The following is a 21,042-nucleotide window of genomic DNA, read 5'->3' on the forward strand; positions in this document are numbered from 1 at the left end:
ACTTACACTAAAAAGCCTCATGTCTTAGCTCTCTTGGATAAAGGCTCTTGCATTTCTCTTCATGCTTTTTCCACAGCAGAAATCAGTATCATGGTTGTCCATGAACACTCTTCTCCTTACTGGAGCTAAAAAGGGCCATATTATCAACAGCCATGAATCTTATTTGGTTTCAAAGAGATACAGAGATGCTGCCTGCTTGCACCTGTCCACAGGGAGACTGTCCCATCAGCTAGGGAACCTCTAGATTCAAATCTACTGAACACCTGATAATATCATGGCCCCTCATTCTACTTTTTCTTCTTCTCACAAGGGAGAAGTCCAATTCAGTCACTAGATAAGCCCATCTGGTTATCGGAAACCAAGAAAACAAAATGTATCATACTGGGTTGCAGGCCTTACTCTAGCTCTTGCTGAATTATTAAGGGATGGCATTAACTTATAAATGAATATGTTTGACTGATTTTGTGGTTGATGTACAGATAAATTCTAATGAAAGACAGCTACAAGATTTTAAATTATTAATTAGACTGCCACTTAACAAAGCCTATTTGGCACTCTATTTCCTTGCTTAACAAGACAAAAACTTTAAGGAAAGGTTCTGTATTAGCCCAGAGGCTCTTGATTTGCATTCTGTTTTTATAGCTCTAAAAATGAAAACCATAGATCCTAACCTTAAGCAGGTTGCTCTGGCAAAGCAAAGCCCCCAGCAGGCTGCCCTTCCTTCCTGGATGTTGCTGGATGGCTCCAGGCCTTGCTTGCCCTGCCTGCCTCTCATCTCTCTCAACTAGAGGCTTGCTTTTTATATCCCTGATTCTGCCAGGGCATGCCAGGAGATGGAAGAGCAAGTACAGCAGCTGCTGAAGCCTACAGCTACCAGCACTGTCAGCAGCTAGATCCCACCAGGGCTCTTCCGGTCACAGAGGTAGGGCTGTGGCCAGTAAAGTCCATTCATTAAGAGAGGCAAAGACAGTACCCTCAACTACCCCTGAAACAGCCTTCCAGGTGACATGTTTCATAGGACAATCAGAAAGAGCTAGGGACTGGCCACTCATGTCTGTAATCTTAGCTACCAAGGAGGTTGAGATCTGAAGATTGATGTTTGAAGCCAGCTGGGGCAGGAAAGCCTGAGAGACTTTTATCTCCAATTACCCACCCAAAAGCCAGAAGTGGTTCTAGAGGTAGAGAGATAACTTTCATGGTCCAAAACCTATTCCTCCCCATACTCTCAGGATCTAGGGAGGGCTATGTGTTCTTCATCCTTCAAATCCTTTTTCAAATCAAACTATTACACTCACTCAGGCCATGGACCCCATGTAGGGCTTTGCATCCGGTAGGCAACAACTATACCAACCTATGTTCTGCAACAGTGCGGTTTGGAGCCTATGGAAACAATTCCAGAAACAAACTTCAATGGCCAGCTCTCTTGGCATTAGCCTGAGGCATGCTTTCAGCTTTGGGCACATACCTGAGAATCCCCACAGATAATCTGGGCGTACTCTACATGTGTGCAGAAGGGATAAATCCAAAGGATCAGATCAGAGACTAAGAGGAAATTGCCCAGGAAAGGACCAAAACAAAAGTCATTTGTCCACACTAGGTCCCAGCAGCAAGCTCCAGGCCACCCAAGGCCAATGCTAGATAAGGCCTTCTCTACTCCATTTCCCCCAGGCTAATCCAGGTGCAAACATCTTTGCAGGTGGAACCTCTCCCACCAACCAGGCTGTGCAAGGAAGGGAAAAACAGCAAACACACGTGACTGCCAAGCCTCCAGTGGCTACCTCTAGAGCAAGAATAAGGAGCCTCCCCGCCCCAGGGAGCAGCCCCCAGAATGCATTGGGTTACTCTTGAGCTGGGCCTCTGGCTAGAAAGGGTAACCAAGAGAGCTCTTGGAGGCTGCTGGAGCCTCCCTGGGCACCTAAACCACATGAAGAAAGTGTGTTGGCTGCTTCATGGCTCATTTTTAACTGTACACTGCCAAAAGACAAAAGACCAAAAGGGAAATAAGATGTCAGTTCTTCCCTATTATCTCTATCACAGACCTGCAGCCCAGACATGGCGGCCTCTTAAAACTGCCTGGAAAGCCTTCCCCACTTGGGCAAGTTTGCATACTCCAGGCCCAAGCTTCTCAGCCTTGGGCCTGTTCTCAGGCGTAAAAAGCACTATCTGGGTGCAGACAATCTGGCCAGTACAGATAGGCTGCTGAAAGGATTTTCTGTGCCTTTCTGCAGGGAAAGGAACTGGGGTGTAACAGTGAAACGGTTTCTCCAACTAGCCATAGAGACTTTTTCCACACCACACTGAAATGCAGCCAGTCTCCCCCGCACCCTTGTTCCGCACCAACCCACGTGGAGGGCACAAGTCACACACAAGTTTGTGACTATCCCTGTACAATTAAGCAACCAACTGGTTGGCCCAAAGCCGGCCCATCACTCAGTCTTTCCTGCCCCCATAAAAGGCGTGATGATTTTTTTTTCACCCACCTGTCTGACCTGCTTATCTGTCTCCTCCATCATCCCATATCTGCTTCTCTCCGCCCATCACCGGGCTTCACTTCTCCCCACCTTCAGAACCACCTCCCCCTGCCCGTTTTCTCCTTCCCCATCCCGCTGTGAGGTCAGAATCCGGTGCTTACGACACCTCGGCCTGTTGCCATGGAAACAGGGGCGGATTAAGGCTGGAGCACGGAGCGTAGGGATCAGGCCCCTCCGCTACCTGAGCTCCCGCCTCAACGAGCTCCCGCAGGGCCGGAGCCGACAGCCGCCAGGCGCTGCGCCTCGCGCCCCCCTCCCCGCCCAGGCCTGGTACTGGGGCGGGGGGGGGGGGGGTCCCAGCTAGGCGCCACAGCCCCGCTGGGACGTGGCTAGGGGGAGAGGCAAACGTAGAGACAAATGCTACGGGTAGCGAGTCCCCGGGCTCACGGCGTGGTTACCTGCCCTCCTGGGGCCCGAGGGACCGCACCCCGCGCGGCAACCACGTGGGGGCGCGGCAGGACTTCCCCGGCTCCCGCAGTAACTTTGCCGCGCGCAGTCTCAGGCGGGGCTGCCGGGGAGTCCAGGCAAGGTGGTTGCGGAACCAGCGCTTCTCAAGTTGAGCCTGGCTCGGGCCGCGCACCCTGCCGGCGCGGCACGGCTTTCGTCTCCGCGTCCTCGCGATCCAAGCCTTGGGAAAGTTTGGGGAGCCGGACTAGAGGCGCTTGCCACTCCCCGCCCTCAGTGGACACTCTCCAAGAGCTCGTCCCTGGGGATCGACCAGGGCTGCTGGGAAGGTGCCCGCGTCCCGGCCGCGCATGGCGAGCCCCAGGGCACGCGGTGAGCGCGGGGGCTGCGCGGTGACTGACCGCCGGCTGTACTGGAGCTCGGGCTGGACCTGGCCCCACCAAGCGGCAGAAGCTGGGGCGGGTGCCCGCGCAGGACATGCATGGAGCCTGCAAGTGCAAAACTTTATATTGGCAAAGCAAAGGTCCCAGGAGGCCAGCTCCCCTTTTACACAGGCCGCTCACTCTGGTCTCAGACCGACCCTCCGAGCTCGATCCCCAGGCCTGGCTCTCGATTCACGGAGCAAAGCCCGCGTTCTCGCCGCAGGCCACCGATGGGGAAAGAGCTCCAGCAGCAGCCCCTGGGCGGGCGCGACAGACAAAGCCAGCCAGCTCGTCGGGGGTTTTGCTTCCCCGCCCCGATCCTCGGTGCTGGACAGCTCCCGTGCTGCCGGCTCTGCCCCGTGCGCCTCCAACTCCAACTTGCCCCTGCCGTTCCACCTCACCTTTGCGAAGCATGTTGGCCGCGGGGCCGCCGCTTCGAGGTCGGCCTAGGTGCGCTCCCTCCCGGGGTCCACGTTCAAATCCCCGGGCGCCAGCTGCAGCTAATCCGAGTGCTCCGAGGCGGGGGCAAGCCGGGGATCCGCTTATGCCCGGCGGCCCGGCCCCGCTGGGGCATGGTGAGCCCAAGCCCCTCGCGCCGAGGGCACCGGCGCCCGCCAGCAACCGCGGCACTGCCAACCAACCCCGTGCGCTCTCCCAGCCCCCGGGGGCGAGCGGCTGGCTCCGCGGAGCCGGCGGCCTGCTTCTGCCGCCCCGAGCACTTTGCAGGCGGTTTTGAGGGTGGACACCGCCCCCCTCCCCCAGCCCGGCCGGCCGGCCGCGGCCCCCTCCTCACCGCCCCCTCGGGCAGCCGCCGCCGCGGCTGCTGCAAAAGGGCGCTCGAACGCACAGCCGAGCTCCGGGGAAAGCGCCCGGCGCGCGTTTGCAGGACCGAGCGATCGGCGGAGCGGGGCGCCTCCCTTCCTCTCCCCCGGCTTCCCCCACCTCTTCTCCTCCTCCCTCCCTCCCTCGCTCGCTCGCTAGCTCCCTCCCTCCCGCTCCGCTCCCCGCCCCCGCTCACGGAGCGCCTCCCATACAAAATTTATGAAAGTGCTCTCAGCTCGCGGTGCCGAGCGCCGTCCTATTCCCAGGGCAGCGGCGCTCAGCCGTGCGGCGCCGCCTCCCAAGGTGTTTTCGCGGTGCCCGCCCCCGGGGACCATCCTCCGTCCACGTCCGTCCAAGTACCTGTCCCAGCCCCTAGGCGGGTCGTCGGGCCACCCCCAAATGCCCTCCCCGGCCCCGCAGGCTTCTTGGAGAAGCCCGCACCCGCAGCCCAGCCCCCTCCCGCTCGCCCTTCGTAGCTGGAGGTCATCGGGAAAGGCGGCTGGAAGCGTGCGCCCCGGAGTCCGCTACCCAGAGTCCGGGATCACAAGTCCGCACCCCCCCCCCCGCCCCTCTCCTTCCTGGCCCGCGCCCCTTCCTCCTCCAAGGCTCGACGGCTCTTCCCTTCCCAGAACAGCGGGGGAGAACCCTCCGTCCTCCACCCTGCGTCCCAGGACATTGTTTGGGGCGGGGACGGGGGGGGGGGGGACGAGGACGAGGTGGAGGGCGCGGGTTGGGGAGAGGCACAAAGCAGCAAGCACTTGGGGAAGTCCGGTTGCAAATCCCGTAGGAAGGACCCAGTAAAGGTTGGGATGGGTGATCTCCGCCTGGAGTCGGGGGAGGGGAAGGGTGGGGGGCTCTGATCTCCCTCGGTCCTCACAGACCCCGCCCGCCCCGGGGATTCTCAAAAATGGAGGGACGTCGCTTAGCGAGCGGGTCCGAAGGGGCCCCACTGGGCCGACTGTGAGACAAGCTCAAACCGTGCGAGATCCTGGGTAGAGGCCAGCACCCCCTACTGGCCTGGTATAAGACAATGTTTGAGGTAGGAAAAGAGGCGATCAACTCATTCGTTCAACACACATTTTATTGAAGGCTTAGCATGTGAGGCACTACTATTTGTGGAAATTTAGCCAGTGAAAAAGACAGGTTTCTGTCCTCGAGGAGTAATAGAGTAGATGACAGCGGTGCTTGGAAGAAAACCAAGCAGGAACAGGTCACAGGTGGCTCGTGCCTATAATACCAGCTACTCAGGAGGCTGAGATCTGAGAATGGAGGTTCGAAGCCAGCCTTGTCAGGAAAGCTTACCAGACATATCTCCAGGAAATTAACAGAAAAGCCAGAAGTGGCCTGTGGATCAAAATGGCAGAGTACTAGCCTTGAGCACAAAAGCTCAGGGACAGTACTCAAGCCATGTGTTTAAGCCCCAAGAACAGCACTAAATAAGGAAAAACCAACAATGCTGAGCCTTGTTGGGGAGCTGACATGAGGGGACAGCATTCAGACTTCCAGAAGCTGGCATAGTGATGATGAAAAGAGCCATATACCATTTTAGAATGGGACAGAGGTGTGGAAAGGTTCTGCTCCCTGTCTAAGGGGGTAAAGAGTAATTAGGAAATACAGAAGATGTGCCTTAAGGGCTCAGTTCTTGGTGGGGAGATATTCCAGGGAGGAGCAGGAGCAAATATGCAAATAACAAGAGGTGGGAAGTAATACTGTTTAGATAATTACGCTAGGTCCTCTTGGGGTGACAACAAGATGCATTTGTTTAGCCTCTATCACATGCAACTTGGCACTGACCCCACACTTGTGCCTGAGCCTGGCTGGATCAGATACCAGAGCTAAGCTCTAGGGCACTAAGAGCTACAGAGGTCCTCTGTAGCTAAGGCCCAGAAAGGTTAGACTACTTTATTTCCTCAGTGTCACACAGTAGACCAGTGTTAAAGTATGATCTTGAATCAGTGAATCAAGGTTTGAATACAATCCTCTTTTTTTTTTGTCATGGGGCAAGCTCTGGGCCTGGGTGCTGTCCCTCAGCTCTTCAGCTCAAGGCAAGCACTCTACCACTTGAGCCATAGTGCCACTTCCAGTTTTCCGGTGGTTTATTAGAGATAAGAGTCTTATTGACTTTCCTTGTCCAGGCTGGCTTTGAACTGCGATCATCAGATCTCAGCCTCCTGAGTAGGATTACAGGCGTGAGACACCAGCGCCCGGCTACAATCCTCTTTTAGCACCCTCTCAGGCTGCCTTCTGTGACCCTCTGCCCCACAAACGCCAGCATCTCAGGCTAAGTTGGGTGGAGTGATTAAGCCAAGTAGTTATTTCAGGCTTTGGAAAGGCTGGGTACTGACTTGGAGTCCAGCCAAGAGGTGAGGGTGGCTGTAGGCGGGTGTTGTGGTGTAATGTGGGGGGGTGTACTGAACCCGCCTTCTTGTCAAACAGTAATTACTCAGACTTCTGAGTAACTCAGGAAGGGAGACCCCCATGGACAGATGGAAGTATCCTCAGCCCAAGTTGAATGTCAGCATCTAACTGTCCGGCGCTGCAATGTTTGGGGTGCACTATACCTGTTCTTCCAGGCATCACTTGGTTTCCTAACAGGGGGCCAAGAATTGTTCATTTCAGGACAAAGGCATAAAAGAATGGGACCTTCATCATCATCTCCTCTGACAACAGGCCCTAAGGGATGAAGCACCTGCTAGGAAGAAGTCACTGCTCTGCTTACAACAATATTTCTGACTTGGAATTCTAAAACCAGGCACTTGTGGCTCATGCTTATAATCCTAGCTATTCAGGAGGCTGAGTTCTGTGGACTGCAGTTCAAAGCCAACCAAGGCAGGAAAGTCCACGTAATTCTTACTTTCAAATAACCACACACAAAGCTGGAAATGGAACTTTGGCTCAAGTGGTTAGCTCACAATCCTTGAGCTAGCGGGGCGCTGGTGGCTCACGCCTGTAATCCTAGCTACTCAGGAGGCTGAGATCTGAGGATCGCGATTCAAAGCCAGCCCGGGCAGGAGAGACCCTGAGACTCCTATCTCCAATAAACCACCAGAAAACCGGAAGTGGCACTGTAGCTCAAGTGGTAGAGGGCTCGCCTTGAGCTGAAGAGCTGAGGGACAACGCCCAGGCCCAGAGTTCAAGCCCCACGACCGACAAAACAAAAACAAAAACAAGCCTTGAGCAAAAAAGCTCAGGGAAGCCAGGCACTGATGGCTCATGCCTATAATACTAGCTACTCAGAAGGCTGAGGGCTGAGAGCTGAAGTTCATGGTTCAAAGCTAGCCTGGTAACAAAAGCTGTGAGACTTTCATCTCCTATTAACCACCATAAAATTGGAAGTAGAGCTGTGGTTCAACGTGGTAGAGCACTAGCCTTGAACAAAAAAAGCTAAGGGACAGTGCCTAGGCCCTGAGTTCAAGCCCCAGGACCAGCTCCAAAACAACAAAAAACATAATTGAAACTTTCCATGGGCTTGGTCTTATTGTGCTGAAGAGGCAGGGTTGTGGGACTGGGGTTTAGCTCAGCAGAAAAGTGCCCGCCTGGGGGGCGCAAGGCCCTGAGTTTGGTCCTCAGCTCTGGAAAAAAAAAAAGCTATAAAAAGACCCTCCAAAAAAACCACAAGTCAACTGAAGAGGCAGGGTTATGCTTTGAAATTCATACCCTGTATCCTACTGAATCCAGAGAAGCTTGGAGAAATGCAGCTTGGGGTCTATTTCTCTCTCTCTCTCTCTCTTTTGGACTGTGTGTGTGTGTGTGTGTGTGTGTGTGTTGGTACTGTGGTTTGAATGCTTCAAACTCTCACTGGCCTTTTTTCCTCCTGCTAATGGCTGGTGCTCTACCACTTGAGCCATGTACAGCTTCACTTCTAGTTTTTGTCATTAATTGGAGATAAAGGTCTCATAGCCTCCTTGCCTGGGATGGCTTTGAACCATGACCCTCAGATCTCAGCCTCCTGAGTAACTAGGTTTACAGGCATGAGTCACTGGCACCTGGCTTTTTCTTTTTTTAAGACAGGCTCTTGCTATATAACCCAAATGGGCTTGAACTCATAGTCTTCCTTCCATATAGGTGTGTGCCATCACCACACCTGGCCAGGATAGACTTACTGAGATGAAAAGGGTGTTTTTTGGGACCCACACTACCCATACTCTGATACTAGAGCTTGCCAGGGTCTGAGGGTAGAGCTCTGACCCCTTCTTCTGCTCTCCCCGGCTGTCTGCTCCCAGCATGCTTAGCCATCCCTCCACTCAGGGCAGCCTACCAGGTAAGCCCAGTCCCAGGCTGCTTGTTTTCACTCCTCCCAGTACCTTAATTAGGGGTTTCCAAGCAGGGAGGGCGGAGGGGGTGGGGAGTCTGAGGCCACAGAGCAACCTTAAAGGGCCAGCAATGCTCACTACAGCATGGCAGAGTGAGGAGGATGTGGGCTGGGCGAGCTAAACAGCCCTGGAGACCACTGCTCCTTGAGGCAGACTTTGAGGGAAAGTCTGCAGGCACTTCGCTCTTCTAAAGGTGAAGACAGTCTCACTGATTGCTCGACCTTCTCTTTATGGTCCCAGAGCTCTGATCATTTATCAGGAGAACAACTTTCTAGCCCTGAGGGGTGGCAGGGTGGCCAAAGGATCTAAAAGGTTCAGGAAAAAGAATGCAAGGGCTGCCCCATTTCTCTCTGGAAATCACCTTCCCTCCTCCCAGGTTCAGATCTTCCCCTGTGCAGCAGTTTCTTGTGTATGAGCCTTCCAGAGTGGGCTCTAAAGGTGGTAAAGGACCCACTTGCTTCAGAAATCCACACCAAGACTCCCAAATTGGAGCTGAGCTGGGAGACACTAAATTGTCTTTATTATTTTTGTCGGTCGTGAGGCTTGAACTCTGGGCCTGGGTGCTGTCCCTCAGCTCTTCAGCCACAGCGCCACTTCTGGTTTTCTGATGGTTTATTGGAGCGAAGAGTCTCACAGACTTTCCTGCCACGGCTGGCTGGCTTTGAACCGCAATTCTCAGAGCTCAGCCTCATGAGTAGCTAGGATTACAGGCGTGAGACACCAGCGCCTGGCTAAGTTCTGTCACATTGAGGGCAGTGGGGTCTTCGGAGGTAGTGAATGTGGCCACCCAGCATCCACTGACAGACTACTGGTTACCAGTTAGGAGTGAGGGTGGGAAACAACAGGAAGAGTTGGTGGGTTTTTTCCCCCCGCACAGGCTTATCGGGAAGCACCGGTGTGAGTGTGTCAGATCTAGGAAGGAAACTGAGGACCAGGTCGGCGGTGTAGGAGCGCAACTGCAGTGTTCAGATTGGCCCTTAGCTGAGGTTCTAAGAGTCCGGGCTTTCCAGACCGAGGTGGAGCCCACCATAGCCCCGCCCCCGACGCCTCCTTTCGGGGCTCCGCCCAGCCAGAGTCTCCGCCTCCCTCGCTGGCTGCTCGGCGATCGATCGTGAGGGCTGCGCTCTCCGCGTTCTTCCAGTGCTGTCTGTTTGGCCCCCTCACGTGGGCTGGCGGGCCATGGCGGCGCCGGTGGTGTCCCCGGCAGCGGAGCCAGGCAGCCGAAACGGCCCTGGCAGAGGTGGGTGCTGCCACACCGCGGCCTCTAGACCTCGTATCTGGGGGTGGGGCCCCTTCCCTGCCCCCGCCGTGGCGGCGCCTCTCCCCGCCCCGCCGGGTCCCGCCGTGAACTCGCCCTGGGCCGCCGTCACCGGCGCCCTGGGGGACGGGCTGTGGCTTTTTGTTGTTGTTTTTTTCGGTCTGGCTTAGGGTGCAGTCGAGAGCTGTTCCACGAGCTTGCAGTCCTCCGATCGCCATCCTTCCCCGGCCGCGGGAGAGGGATGGACGGGGCTGGCCCGGAGCGGGAGGGAGGAGACGGCGGAGCAGGCCTGTTAGGCCCGGAGCCGGAGTCTCTCCGCTGGGCTCGAGTGTTTCCCGGAGGGGGGGGTGTGTGTGCAAGGGACCATACGGGATCTCACGGGGGGAGGGAGGGAGGGGGAGGTATTGATGTAAACAGCAGATGACAGGTCTTGATAAAGGGAGAAAACTAGGACTGGCCCAGGGAACATACTGAGCTACCGAGCCCAGCACACACCCTGAGACTTGGGCTTGTCCCAAGTTCTGCAAGGAGCCCAGAGAAGACATTTGAAACAACTGGCCAAAAAAAAAAAAAAAAAATCCTAAGAGTGGCCGGGCGCTGGTGGTTTACACCGTGACCCCACTCAGCAGTCTGAGGATGGTGGTTCAAAGCCAGCCTGGACAGGAAAGACCATGAGACTCTTTATCTACTACTCTTACCTACTACTAGGAAAATGCCAGAAGTGGGGCTGTGGCTCAAATGGTTAAGAGTGCTAGCTTTGAGCAAAAGAAGCTTAAAGGAGGGCTGGGCATGTGGCTTAGTAGTCCAGTGCTAGCCAAGCATGCATGAAGCCTGGATTTGATTCCTCAGTACCACATGAACAGAAAAAGCCAGAAGTGATGCTGTGGCTCAAGTGGTAGCTAGCCTTGAGCACAAAAAGCTCAGGGACAGTGCCCAGGCCCTGAGTTCAAGTCCCAGGATCAGCACATGTGTACACACACACACACACACACACACACACACACACACACACGCACACACTCCAGGATCAGCACACATGTACACACACACACACACACTCCTAACAGTAATAACATCCAAATCTGGTCTCAGAGCCCTAGCCTACCAAGCTAGTTCTACCACTGTACCCCTTCACCCACTGTACCCCTTCATCCCCTGCATATACAGAGTGAAGGCATAGATCTAGGAGCACCCCTCCTATCCTAGTGACCCTAAATAGAAGTTCTGATCTACAGTAGAAGCTCAATAATTATTAATTGAATAAATTAATTTCTTGCTTTATCTTATTCCTGAATTGACTCCTAGTTAGTTACACAGGGGCTAAGCTAACCTGTATTGTTTGTTTGTTTGCTGGTCCTGCAGCTTGAACTCAGCGCCTGGGTGCTATCCCTGAGCCTCTTTGTGCTCAAGGCTAGCGCTCTAACACTTGAACCACAGTGCCACTTCCAGATTTCTTGAGTAGTTTATTGGAGATGAGTCAGGGACTTTTTTTTGCCAGGGCTGGCTTTAAATCGCGATTCTCAGATTAGTAACTAGGATTATAGGCATGCAGCTCTAACAGGTATTGTGAAACATAGGATAGATGAACCCAATCTCAGGACCACAGCCTTACTAAAGAACTATGGTAGCTAGACACTGGTGCTCACAACTGTAATCCTAGCTACTCAGGAGGCTGAGATCTGAGGATCACAGTTCAAAGTTTCAAAGCCAGCCCGGGCAGAAACACCTGCAAGACTCCAATCGACAATAAAACACCGGAAGTGTGCTGTGGCTCAGGTGGTAGGGTGCTCACCTGGAGCTGAAGAGCTGAGGGACAGTGCCCAGGCCCAGAGTTCAAGCCCCACAATGGACCAAAAAAAAAAAAAAAAACTATGGTAGAGTCAGGCATGGTGATGCATGTCTGCATGTGAGTTTGAAGCCAGGCTGGGCTGCTTGATGAGACCCTGTCTCAAAACAAAACAGATGGGATATTTCCTTTATTCAAGAAGTTATTTGTATTCTCTATGCCATTAGACTGCTAATCCCTAAAGGCAAGATCGTTTTTCTGTCCTTACCTATATGTCCATAATCCTTACTAGAGTAGTTTTTCTGTCCTTCCTGTGGTGGGGATAGAGAGAAACCATGGGACTGGGAACTTGCTAAATCAATTAAATATAGGTGCTTATATCCCTTTTAAATGGGAGTGAGAATAATTCAAGTGTTAAGCAGTGTGGGCCTACTCATAGAACTTGAGTTGTATGGGCTCTATACAACATGCTCTGCTTTGCCTCTCCAGTGCCCTGGTGTCATATCTACTCTTTTGTGGTAAGAGGTGAGCCATACTCCATTTATGGGATTCAGTCTTTGAGTCCTAATAATCTCACTTCATGGATTTCTTGCTGGTTTATTATTCTTTTTCTACCTTCAAGATGAATACAAGGTGGGGGTGGTGGGAAGCTGGGACAACTTCCTTAGTGTCAGGAATCTTGGAACTAACAGCTTATCTGCATCTAGTTGTAGTCTGTGTCAGAAAGTGGACTCTCCTTACATCTGTTCTAGGTCGGGCCCCTCGGGGCCGATTGGCCAATCAGATCCCCCCTGAGATCCTGAATAACTCTCAGCTGCAGGCAGCCATCCAAGCCCTACCTTCTAACTACAACTTTGAGATTCCCAAGACCATCTGGAGGATCCAACAAGCCCAGGCCAAGAAGGGTGAGCCCTGAGCATGTAAGGGGCAGGTGGAGAGGTTGCCTGAACCAGCCTCTTGTAATCCTCAAATCTGCTTCTGCCTAATGTCTTTTGCTTCTCTCGTCTCCACCCTGTGTTGCAGTGGCCTTGCAAATGCCTGAAGGGCTTCTCCTGTTTGCCTGCACCATTGTGGATATTTTGGAAAGGTGAGGTTTGGGCCACTAGAGAGGAAGCTGAGCCAAAAGGACCAACTCAAAACTTCCAGTTTGCTTAGTAACCTTCTTGTCCATGTCCCCACCCCTATAAAATTAGGAAAAAAATTAAATGTCTAGGCCTACAGCAAGTGGTAGGACTCGGGAGGAACCTAAGACTACACAAAGCTAACCCTGAAGTGTGCTGAGGAGGGTCTGGCTAAGTAGCTAGGGGCACCTTTTTCTTAGGAACGTTTAGGAGAGCTGAGCCAGGCTGGTAGGGGAGAGAGTGCCTCTGGGAAGATATTCAGTTCCCCTGCCCCCTCTCCTAAGTTTCTTCAGTACAATGAGCCATCCTTGGGAGGGGGGGTGAATGCTCAGCCATCTGGAACAAGCAGGGAGGGGGGAATGAAGAGAGGGGAGGTCATCTCGTGCTGAGAACCTCCCACCTCCCTGCTGCTGCCCTGCCCCCCTCTACTCCCCCTTCCTGCTGCCACAGACCCACTTCTCTGCTCCCACCCTCTTGCCCCTTGGGGATGCTCTCTGGGGCTCAGGCCAATTTGCATACATTTTAATCTATAAAAAATTAAGTGCTCTGGCTGACTCAGAGCCTGGGCTGCATTCTAAGGAGCTGAATAATCTGCTTCTGCACACAGCCTGATTTGGGGAAGGGGTGGAGGAGGGGACTGACTGGCAGCACTCAGCTTCCCCCACCATACCTCAAGTGAAGAATTTGATACCCCAGTTACTGAGCCAGATTGTGTCCCCCAGGTCTGAGTCTATTCCAGAGAAGAGCTTGACCTCCTGCTCCTTCCCTGTGGCAGGTCTAGAGGGGTCTTCCCCACTACCCAGTGATTCAAGTCTGGCAGCAAATCCCATGACAACGTGCTGGCCAGAGCCCATTCTTCCTGGCACATGAGGCATGTGGGTAGTGTCATGTGCTGTGGGGGAACTGTATATGAGTCCTCTCCCATCCTGGACCCCAGGGTCTTGACTATGGGTGGGGAGCTGTAGGGGGTCCAGGCAGGAAGGCGGCTGCGTCATGCATGCCACAGTGCCAGGTACACTTGGTGTGGGGACCTTTGTGTATGCATGGTCATGGCTGTAGGTGGGATGAGTCAGGGGAGGAATCTGTTGGTGCCTAGGCATGTCCATCCAAGGGCTGGGGGGGTCCCTCTTGTAGTCTGAACCTGGATAAGGAGTCAGGGTATTGCAGAGACATGCTCATGTAGCAACTGTTTCAGGAGCTGCTGCCAGAGCTGAGGAAAGTGGCAGCTGTGCCCCTCCTACTCTTGGTTGGCAGCTGCCAACCCAAGGAATTGGAAGAGGTGGAGAGTGAGGAGTTGAATCCTGACTTATCTTCACAGTTAGGACCATTTTCCACCTCATTCTTGGTAACACTGTCCCATTGTCTCCCCCCTTAGGTTCACAGAGGCTGAAGTGATGGTGATGGGCGATGTGACCTATGGGGCTTGCTGTGTAGATGACTTCACTGCAAGGGCCTTGGGGGCTGACTTCTTGGTGCACTACGGGCACAGCTGTCTGGGTATGGTGGGCCTGGACACTGGGACTCAGGCAGGAAGGCAGGCCACACACTAATCTCCAAAGCAAGGCCTTGTCTCATGTACAGGCACAAGGTCTCTCCTGATAACTGGGATGGCACTGGCCTTCCTGCTTTGCAGGTAGATCTTTCCTTTGGATTTGGTTGTTTTGGAAACTGTGCTACTGTCTCAGATGCAGGTGTTCGAAAGACTGCTGGTGATAGAGCAGGCTGAGTGAATAAGGAGTTCTAGCAGACTGTTGGCCCTCTACTTCCCTACCACCTCACTTCTGTCCTTAAGCCAAAGCCACTCATCTTGTTTGCTCAAAGACTGGGCCTGGGCCAGGTGCCGGTGGCTCACGCCTGTAATCCTAGCTACTCAGGAGGCTGAGATCTGAGGATGGTGGTTAAAAGCCAGACCAGGCAGGAAACTCTGTGAGATTCTTGACTCCAATAAACCACCAGAGAACCAGAAGTGGTGCTGTGGCTCAAGTGGTAGAGCGCTAGCCTTGAGCTGAAGAGCACAGGGACAGCGCCCACGCCCAGAGTTCAGGCCCCACCACTGACCAAAAAAAGAAGAAAAAGATTGGGCCTGGGTCATCCCTTGCCTTTTCCTGCTTCCCAAAATGGCTTTCTGAACTCTTCTGTCCCCACAGTTCCTATGGATACCTCAGTCCAAGACTTTCGGGTGCTGTATGTTTTTGTTGATATCCGGATAGACACAGCCCACCTCTTGGACTCCATCCGCCTTAACTTTCCTGCAGCTAGTGCCCTTGCTCTGGTCAGCACCATTCAGTTTGTGTCAACCTTGCAGGTAAGTGGATGAGGATTGTCTCAATATCATGTGCGGCAGACAGAGGCTCCTTTCTAGGCTGTTCCTGGGTCTCCTTGTCAGATGCCCCTGTCTGTTCCTCTGGTTCTGGTTTCCTTTCCCAGCCACTTTCTTCCCTTCCTTCATTATCCCTACAGGCAGCTGCCCAGGAGCTGAAAGCTGAGTATCGTGTGAGTGTCCCACAATGTAAGCCCCTGTCTCCTGGAGAGATCCTAGGCTGCACATCCCCCCGAATCTCCAAGGAGGTGGAGGCCATTGTGTAAGTTAAAAATGGTGGCCACTTTTGCCAGGTGCTGATGGCTCACACCTGTAATCCTACCTATTCAGGAGGCTGAGATCTGAGGGTTGCGGTTCAAACCAGCCCAGGCAGAAAAAGAAAAGTCCCTTTTTTTCTGGTCCGTCATGGGGCTTGAACTCTGGGTCTGAACGCTGTGCTGAGCTCTTCAGCTCAAGGCTAGCGCTCTACTACTTGAACCACTGTGCCACTTCCAGTTTTCTGAGTGGTTTATTGGAGATAAGAGTCTCATGGACTTTCCTGCCCGGGCTGACTTTGAACTGCAATACTCAGGTCTCAGCCTCCTGAGTATCTAGGATTACTGGCATGAGCCACTGGCGCCCTGCCTGGGCTAGTCTTAATATACAGTCCTCTCAGCCAGTTGCTCATGTCTATAAATACTAGCTACTCAGGAGGCTGAAGATCTGAGGATCATGGTTCAAAGCCAGCCCGGAATGGAAAGTCCATGAAATTCTTATCTCTAATAAACTATACAGAAAAAGCAGAAGTAGTGCTGTGGCTCAAGTGGTAAAGCACTAGCTTTGAGCACAAAGAGGCTCAGGAACTGTACCCATCTCCAATTAACCACCAGAAAACTGGAAGTGGAGCTATGGCTCAAAGTGCTATAGCGCTAGCCTTAAACAAAAGAGCTCAGGGACAGTACCCAGCCTCTGAGTTTAAGCCCCACAACTGACAAAAAAAAAAAAAGTGGCCACATTGTAGAGACATGAGAAATGTCATTATACTGTTCATTATATAGGAAAGGAAACTGAGTCTAAAGCTTCTAAGCTCTGTGTTCAAGGTCACCCTGCTAGGGAGGTACCAAATAGGAACTAGATTTCAGGTTTACTTTCTTTCCAGTGTTCTGACCACCATCCATCTGGAAGGCTGTGTTCTAGGGTGGGAACAAGAATCAGAGGGCCTGATGTTGGGGAATGAGGGTGGCTAGAAATGGTGGGAATATAATTGGAGAAGATGGATGGGCACACCCAGGCTGCAGCCCCATTAATTTAGCATCCGGACAGCTAACAAGCAGGAGCAGCGTGTCTCCTGCCGCCTAATTATTTTAGGTAATGGAAATGCTTAATGTTGTGTGAATGCAGCCAGCCTCAGAGCCGACAGCTCCCCTGGCTGGGACTGGGAGGGAGCCTGGTTCCCAGCTAATGGCAAGGAAGAAGGATGGGCCTTCTTTGATTCAGCCCTACTCCTGGACCTTTTGGTACTGGTCCCCAGTTTTGTTGCACCTGCATTAGACAGAGCCCCATATCCAGGTCTTCCCTAGTTCAGACCTGCTCCCAGAAGGTCATTTCCTGTGCACCTGTGCCTGAACTGATAGGGAGATTCAAGGTGTGTGTTGAGGGAGGGACACCCTGAGTGTTGGGCATTCCTCTCCAAAAGGGGGAGAAGCAGCTGCCTTGAGCTTTGACATCTTGAAAGATACTATTAGGGAGTCTCCTAAGGCACGCATGGTACAGTCTGATACACTGTCACATATACACTGTTTAACTGCTTAACAGCTCTGTAGCTTTAAGCCGATGTTTTAGCATCTCTGAATCAGTTATATCTTTAAAATAAGAATACTATAGGTATTATTCTTATAGGTATAGGTATATATTCTTATTCTTATAGGTATAGGTATATATTCCTATATACTATAGGAGGATTAATTAATACAACTGAGTTAATACAGGGACTTATTTCAGGACTGGAATTTAGAACAAGTTTTTTGTTCTTTTGTTTTATTTTTAAAGCAGCTGTTATAACTCAGTACTGAGGCCCAGAGCTGATTTGGGCAAATCATAGTCAATTTCCTGGAACCCACATCTGTATTGAGTCTGGTGTGGAAGAACCTGCCCCCTAACTCCCAAGTTAGGTTCTCTAGAGCCTATTGGCCTGAATTCAGTCCCCTGGGCCTCTAAGCCAGAGTTCTGCTGCTGCTGCCCACACCACACAGTCTTTTTCCACCCCTGCAGGTATCTTGGAGATGGTCGTTTCCATCTGGAGTCTGTCATGATTGCCAACCCTAATATTCCTGCTTACCGGTATGTGATGGTGACCAGTTGTGGAGGAATCAGAATCTTTTCCCCTGAAGCCTTCAATATGCTGACAGGTCCTCATTCCCTAGCCACTAAACAGCCCCTGGCTGTAATGGTCTGAGTCATTTGGGTCCTATATACGGGTATTAGATTCAATACTTCTAGATTCACACTGAGATCCTAAAACACTTCCTCTTGCCTGCTCTAGCTGTGGAATTGATCTTCCCAGTGAAAATCCCTGTTCTTGTCAGAGGCCTAATTCCCTAATTACCTGCTGGAAGCCAGTATCAGGGAACCCTGTATACAGCAGGAACCTGGAAAATGGCTGTCACTGACCTTGGCAACTTCTTTTCCAGGTATGACCCATACAGCAAAGTCCTGTCCAGGGAGCATTATGACCACCAGCGCATGCAGGCCACTCGCCAGGAAGCCATAGCTACTGCTCGCTCTGCTAAATCCTGGGGCCTTATTCTGAGTACTTTGGGCCGCCAGGGCAGTCCCAAGATCCTGGAGGTCAGAGGGCTTGGGATGGCCCAGGAGGAGGGGGCTGCCTGAAAAGCAGTTGGTAGGCCAAGGGATTTAACTTTTGGCTGCCTCCCTCTCCCAACAGCACCTAGAATCTCGGCTCCAAGCTTTAGAACTTCCCTTTGTAAGACTGCTGCTGTCCGAGATCTTCCCCAGCAAGCTCAGCCTACTCCCTGAGGTGGATGTGTAAGTTTCCTCACCTTACCTACCCAGCTTGACTTGAGGCTTCAAGTTGGGTCCTGCTCAGTACCAAGGTTGCAGTTGATAAGAATCACATACATAGTCATGAAATTTTAGTTTGACAAGCAGTTGCCCCAAGCAGGGTGTTACCTTGACAATGGGTCACATGCTTTGTCAGGCCTTGGGGGCAACATCACAGTAGTTCTGATGAAATGAATCTGAGGGTACCTGCTCTGTATACTAGGTTTTAAATGTGGTTCTGAAGATAGGGTAAAAAAATGTGCTACATGTCTTCAGAAAGTTCATAGAGGAGGAAACAGGGCAATGCAAGCAAGTGCTGTGAATAGCAGTAGGTGGCAGTTTTTACTTCAGTATTCATAAATCCCATTAGTTAATGGGCTGCTCTGGAGAGGGGCCATCAGCATCTTGTCTTACCTGTGTCTCTTCCCAGGTGGGTGCAGGTGGCATGCCCACGACTCTCCATTGACTGGGGCACAGCCTTCCCCAAGCCACTGCTGACCCCCTATGAGGTAACACGAAGTTGTGAAAATTGGTGGGGAGTGGGCTTTGTACCTCCTGTCAAGGGAAGGCTCTAAGATGGTGTAGATGGGCAGTCTGAAATCATGATCTTGAACCATTCATTCAGTCTTGGTCTTGAATCCCTCAGCTGAGCCTCTTCCTTGCTTCTACTTTCTTCAGTCTGTGCCTGACGTTTTCTTCCTGCAGTATGGGGATAATATATGTTCTTCATAGGCCGTTGTTAGGATTCAGTTCAATAATCTAGGCACAGAAGATGTTTAGTGAGTTATTGTCCAGTTTTCCTCCCCTAGGCGGCTGTGGTTCTGAGGGACATCACCTGGCAGCAACCTTATCCCATGGACTTCTACGCCGGCAGCTCCCTGGGGCCGTGGACAGTGAACCACGGGCGAGATCGAACTCCGCAGGGCCCCCGCCAAACTGCTTTGGGGAAGGTAGTTGGGGGACTTGGAGGTGAGGCAGCCCGGGGAGCTCGGCTCAGCCGCCTTCCTGGCGAAGAGAGCCAAGGCCGCCGCCCTGCGGCCGCAAGGGGAAATGCACAGGAATGGAGGTAATCGCAAAAGCCATACCCTAAGTCTGCGATCTCGGATGCCAGGAGGGGACTACACACCCGTCTCCAGTTCCGACTTGCACGGATTGCAGCTGCGGAGAGAAGGTAGCGCCGCTGGAGACCTGACAGCCTCTGAGCCCAGGTATCCGGGGCTCTGGCTCGCCCGCCCCTCCCTATTGCCTAGGGCTGTTCTCTCCCTCCCAGGCCCCGCCTTCAGCCTTGTGGCGGCGCTGTGCCCCGCCCTCGAGCATCCACTTCCGCTCGGGGAAGAGCTGCTTCCGGTGCCTGTGTGGCGCGCTGCCGTAGCATGGCCGCGCGGCGGCCTCTGCGGGTTTTGTGCCTGGCGGGCTTCCGGCAGAGCGAACGGGGCTTCCGCGAGAAGACGGGAGCGCTGAGGAAGGCGCTGCGAGGCCGCGCTGAGCTCGTGTGCCTCAGCGGCCCGCACCCCCTTATCGACGTAGCTGGGGGCCCTGAGCCCGACTCCGGTGAGACGACCTCTTCCCTCAGCACGCCTCAGGTTCCCGCCCTGCGGCCCCAGGGGCCCCTCTTCCCCGCCTGTACCCTGCCCTTGTCGCCTCTGCCCGGTCCCTCTTGCCGTGATGCCATCCTCCTTCCGTAGGGCCCTGCATTCCGGAGGAGCAGCCTCGGGGCTGGTGGTTTTCCGAGCCGGAGGCGGACGTGTTCTCGGCCCTGGACGAGCCCACGGAGTGCAGGGGCCTCGAGGAAGCCCTGACGACAGTGGCCCGGGCCCTGAGTGAGCTGGGGCCGTTCGACGGACTTCTTGGCTTCAGCCAGGGAGCTGCATTGGTAGCCCATGTGTGCGCCCTGGGCCAGGCCGGCGATCCCCGCTTCCCTTTGCCGCGGTTTATTATCCTTGTTTCCGGTTTCTGTCCCCGAGGCCTCAAGGAACCCAGCCTGCAGAGTCCCTTGTCACTGCCTTCACTTCATGTTTTCGGGGACAGTGATCGCGTCATCCCTTCTCAGGAAAGTGTGCAGCTGGCTAGCCGATTCCCTGAAGCCATCACCCTCACCCACTCTGGTGGCCATTTCATTCCAGCAGCTGCATCCCAGCGCCAGGCCTACCTCAAGTTCTTGGACCAGTTTTTAGAAAGATGAACGGCTTTGTAGCCTTGGGGCGGCCTGTATAGGACATACAGTCCTCCCTCATGTTCTCCACATCCCGAGACCTCCCTGCTGTGCTGTCAATTCTGCATTACTAGACTTGGGTTTGTTTTACTCGAATATGATGGTCTTAAGAGCCCTAGGTGAGAGGGGAAGCTGACATCACCATGACTGTCACACAATAAAGTGGTACAGGTTTTGAACATTCTTGTTATCCACAGAAAAACCCATTCTCGGCTGGTTTCCTCAGTTCTGGATCACTGAGAGTTGCAGGCTGGTCTCCCTCTGCTGTTTTCTCTGCTTTTTCCTCAAGTGGTCCAACTCCTCTGAACAATTATGTTGAATGGTGATGTGGTACCAAACCTTGTATAGAAGCTAAAGACTGCACCAGAGTAAACTTGCCTCTTGCAAACTTGACCACATCTGCAGTGTTTCTGAGAATCGATAACCAAGGACTAAGTAGTCCTAATATTTGCCCTTGGGTAGTCCTCCCACGGCACTTTAAGGACTATCTAGCTATTTTCCCTTCTACTTCGAATTTGGCTCTTCGTTTTCTAACTTTTTCCTTGCTTCTGTAAAATATAAAGGTTTACAAAAGCCTTGAACTCAGGAACTAAGCACTGTCCCTGAGCTTCTTTTGCTCAAGGCTAGCACTCTACTGCTTGCGCCATAGCACCACTTCCAGCTTTTACTGTTTATGTGGTACTGAGGAACTGAACCCAGGGCTTCATGCATGCTCTGCAAGCACTCCACCACTAAGCCACATTACCAGCCCAGCCCCCACAAAAGCTAACCAACCCTGTACTACAGTATCAGAGATCTTAATAAGCAGATCTG

The 21,042-nt window shown here is 53.0% G+C and overlaps 3 protein-coding genes across 3 annotated transcripts in view; 2 read left to right on the forward strand and 1 right to left on the reverse strand.

Moving 5' to 3' along the window:
• Positions 1 to 4,089, reverse strand: part of Rtn4rl1 (reticulon 4 receptor like 1) — a 79,322-nt gene extending 75,233 nt beyond the window's left edge. The window contains exon 1 of the mRNA XM_042674016.1: positions 3,760 to 4,089. Within this exon, the coding sequence (XP_042529950.1) occupies positions 3,760 to 3,772 (13 nt within the window). The 5' untranslated portion in view covers positions 3,773 to 4,089. The remainder of the gene's footprint in view (positions 1 to 3,759) is intronic.
• Positions 4,090 to 9,660: 5,571 nt separating this feature from the next.
• On the forward strand, positions 9,661 to 19,789 carry Dph1 (diphthamide biosynthesis 1). The gene is made up of 13 exons (XM_042674030.1): positions 9,661 to 9,733; positions 12,290 to 12,442; positions 12,561 to 12,624; positions 14,034 to 14,155; positions 14,806 to 14,963; positions 15,119 to 15,240; positions 17,229 to 17,297; positions 17,648 to 17,804; positions 17,902 to 18,002; positions 18,448 to 18,526; positions 18,827 to 18,967; positions 19,129 to 19,225; positions 19,703 to 19,789. Exons 1-12 carry the CDS (start codon positions 9,673 to 9,675, stop codon positions 19,207 to 19,209), a joined length of 1,308 nt encoding a protein of 435 aa, XP_042529964.1. The 5' UTR covers positions 9,661 to 9,672; the 3' UTR covers positions 19,210 to 19,225; positions 19,703 to 19,789.
• Ovca2 (OVCA2 serine hydrolase domain containing) lies at positions 19,266 to 20,622 on the forward strand. Its single transcript, XM_042674031.1, has 2 exons — positions 19,266 to 19,568; positions 19,703 to 20,622. Exons 1-2 carry the CDS (start codon positions 19,391 to 19,393, stop codon positions 20,197 to 20,199), a joined length of 675 nt encoding a protein of 224 aa, XP_042529965.1. The 5' UTR covers positions 19,266 to 19,390; the 3' UTR covers positions 20,200 to 20,622.
• The last annotated feature ends 420 nt before the right edge of the window (positions 20,623 to 21,042 follow it).

This window comes from Dipodomys spectabilis, unplaced genomic scaffold (assembly GCF_019054845.1).
Source record: "Dipodomys spectabilis isolate Male_0828 unplaced genomic scaffold, ASM1905484v1 ptg000018l, whole genome shotgun sequence".
In the NCBI taxonomy this organism is placed as follows: domain Eukaryota; kingdom Metazoa; phylum Chordata; class Mammalia; order Rodentia; family Heteromyidae; genus Dipodomys; species Dipodomys spectabilis.